The 3,561-nt window shown below is 36.8% G+C and overlaps 1 protein-coding gene across 1 annotated transcript; it reads left to right on the top strand.

The window, feature by feature from the left end:
- Nucleotides 1–1,664: 1,664 nt before the first annotated feature.
- LOC132550933 (uncharacterized) lies at nt 1,665–3,561 on the top strand. The gene is made up of 5 exons (XM_060215035.1): nt 1,665–1,722; nt 1,906–2,736; nt 2,928–2,972; nt 3,158–3,202; nt 3,551–3,561. Exons 1-5 carry the CDS (start codon nt 1,665–1,667, stop codon nt 3,559–3,561), a joined length of 990 nt encoding a protein of 329 aa, XP_060071018.1.

Here is a 3,561-nt window from a genome sequence, read left to right as displayed (position 1 = left end):
GCACTATTGCAGTTTCTAAACTTCACCGGAAACATTTTTTCTTTCAGTCAAGAAGGAATCTTAATGACGCCAATTCTTTTCAAAATAAATTTATTCTTTAACTCAAGAATAGTTTGTATATATTTGAATAACAAGATGCATTTATGATTTTAAAAAAACATTTTCTCACTTCATTCATATGTACAAAAACCGTTCTTCGCATTTCCATTCATGTCATCTCACTATTCACCTTAAAAATAGCATAGCAAGCTGTTAATACACGAAAGATGAAATATCAGAAGAAATATGTTATTGATCACAGGTAAGCCTACCTATTGTCTAATAACGCACCTTTGTGTTATGCAAGCTTGTCAGGTGACTGTCACAGAGAGTCCGCAGGGGTTGTCTACAGAGAGGATGGTTTGTTCTGGCTCTATATAAGGGGCTCATATTGCACTGTTAGAGCATCATTCCCTGTCTGGACATCCAAGAGGAGGTATGTATTGGAGACTGAACATATTAAGAAAAAATCTTTCTTTCAGAATTGGGGATTTATCTCAGTTGTTGAGCTACTGCGATACACTGTCTTGAAAATGTTCAATGACTTCTTTGCATAGATTTTATTTTACGACCAATATTAGTTTTAAAAGATACTTTGCTTTTATTCAAGAATTTTGATATCAAGCAAGGGACCATTTCGTATTTCAATATCATTCATTTGCCATCGACACACTTTCTTTACAAATCATGGGACGAATGCAGTAGAAAAGTGTTTGTGGTGAAATGGATTATCGCATTGCAAAAATACAATGTCACATTCAGCTAGACGCACTTTTGTATTGTAATATAACCTTGTTAATAGTTCGTTTTAAATGTAGCAGTATGTATTCTGGCGCGATGTTTCTGGTTATATCATGTAAGGGTTCAAACTAACCTGCTGTGTTAACTGAGCACTGCATCTTTGTTTGAACTGCAGTTAGAATACATAACCTTGGCTCAGTAATATACAGTTATTACCAAGTACTCCTTAGTGATTTCCATTTTCTAAACACGTGTTTAGGAATGGTTAAGATTAAATTTAATACAAACCAATACGCTCTGTATTATCTAACTTGTAGGGTTAGAAACATATTAATGGATTATCTAGTAAATCATCTGTTCAGGAAACACACCTGTCATTTCGACGGGTTTGTTGAATCTATCGAATGTGCTCGACGATTTTGCGTGACGCTGATACTTCTATTGGCCTCTTTTTAGGGGTATATTCTTTTCTCGGTCACCTCTATTGGTGAGCATCATTGTTCTGACAATAGAGTTTACTAGTATGGAGCAAACATACTTCCAAACAGGCACTTTTGATAAGAGTCTCTTTGCAATGATATAGTTATGTTTAACGAAACTAGAATTTTGTACATTTGTGAATTCTCTTTTGTACATTTGTAAATTCTCTTTTGTACATTTGTGAATTCTCTTTTGCATTTTTGTGGATTTACAACATCCATTAAGTTGTTTAATATTAAGTAAGGCTAAGGCATTACCATATTGTCAATATCTCGGTTGACGAAAAATCATTTTCCTTATAAAATCAAAGAAAAACTAGCTGATATGTGATATGATAAGATGATAAAAACTCGAGTCTTGAAAATGATACTTATCTTGTATCTTTTTTTTACAGATAGATCAGCATGTTTGTCCTTGCCATCCTTGCCTCTCTCGCAACCGTATCTCTGGCCAACTATCATGGTAAGTGCTTTTTTACACAGTTTCAGATTACATTCCTGTTAAAACATTGTTTTATAAATATTGAAAAAAAAAATTAGAAATTTATCACGAAGATGATAGCAATGAATCTATTTCATTCTAATTTATCAATCACAATAATTATATATTGAAATTCGCTCGCTAATATTATAACTCTAATTTTAGGCGGTCATCCCATGGGCGGCTTCATCGGTCACAGAGTCCATTACGGATATCCCAAAGGTGGATTCATGATTGGTGGCGGATATGGTGGATACCGAAAGGGCGGATACCACAAGATGATTCACCGTCCCATCATCGGTGGTTACCCTAAGGGAGGCCACATGGTAGCTATACCAATGATGAAGGGAGGTTACCACAAGGGAGGTCACATTGGTGGATTCATCGGAGGAAAAGGTGGCATCCATGGTGGTTTCCATGGTGGATACCCCAAGGGTGGATTTATCGGAGGACATGGTGGTATGGTTAATGGATTTGCCCATCAGCAAAGTATTGGAGGCGGACACATTGGCGGTCACTTGGGCGGATCTGTTGGGGGTGGCTTCAGTGCGAACCTTGGAGACGATTTTGGCTCCGTGTCATTAAATGGAGGAGGAGCTTTTATTTCTGACGATGTCGCAGGTGTGTCTGGAAACGGATTCAACGCTATTGCTGGTGAAGATTTTACAGCCATCAACGGTGGATCTGGGGGAGCTATTGTAGGCGAGGATTTTGGCGTCACTTTTGGAGGTAATGGAGGTGCTATCGTTGGTGATGACACTGGTGTTGCTTTCTCAGGCAATGGAGGGGCAATTGTCAACGACGAATTTGGAGTTGCTTTTGGAGGCAACGGGGGTGTTATTTCCAACGATGATTTCTCAGCATCCTTTGGAGGACAGGGAAGTGGAATCAATATTGGTGGTGGAGTGTCTGGAGGCTTCGTAAATGGTGTTGGTCACGGATTTGGATCTTCAGTGGGCGTGTCACATGGTTTTGTAGGAGGACACGGAGGCATGAGTGAGTATAATATCGATAACAATTTAACATGAACATATAAACCGTGCCAATTCTGATTATTTTTCATTCAGGATTTGTCGAAATATACAAACATGGTGACTTGTCATCTGTCATTTATTCAGACTTGATTTGAACATTAGAGGATGCGTTTTAATGTTTACAAAGTCACTAATGGTAATGTTTCATTGCAGTGCACAAAGGATTTGGAGGTATGAAGAAGGGAGGATTTATGGGAAGTAAGTACATAGATTGATATGATAAATAATAAAATCTGTATTGAATATCTGTAGAAATCTTTCATCAAGTTAACTTAAAATGCCACCGACAAAACTGTTTACAACGAACAGTCAAATACTGCAGATGAGGTTGTCTCTCAAGCGAGTTTCATTACAATTTTACAATTTTTACCTTTATTTTGCAGTGCACAAAGGATTTGGAGGTTTCAAGAAAGGAGGTCTCGTTGGAGGTACTTGTGTATTTTCATTTCTTTTTTTCAATTTACAATATTTCTAACATGTCTCATGTGTCTCTTTCATCGCCATAAAACATATATGAAATTTATCTAGAAAGTATTCTCTCATATTCACTATGTTGGCTGCTTCGGTAACCTTGATAAAGTTTACGAGGAAGAAGCTATACGTCAACGAAATCATTTGATTGGTAAACTGTATTATCTATTTGCATGACACACATTGTTACAATTATATGTAATTGACAGCGAACTAAATAATATGATGAAAATGCTGTTTCTCCACACATTTCATAACCGCTGTAGTCACTATTTTTTAATTGAATTCTTGTTTATGTTTTACAGGCGGATATTGA

Source organism: Ylistrum balloti, unplaced genomic scaffold (assembly GCF_031769215.1).
Source record: "Ylistrum balloti isolate Yb309-2 unplaced genomic scaffold, AGI_CSIRO_Ybal_v1 Utg370158, whole genome shotgun sequence".
Classification (NCBI taxonomy): domain Eukaryota; kingdom Metazoa; phylum Mollusca; class Bivalvia; order Pectinida; family Pectinidae; genus Ylistrum; species Ylistrum balloti.
Note: the sequence above shows the minus strand (reverse complement) of the source record. Positions and strands in the feature narration are given on the sequence as shown.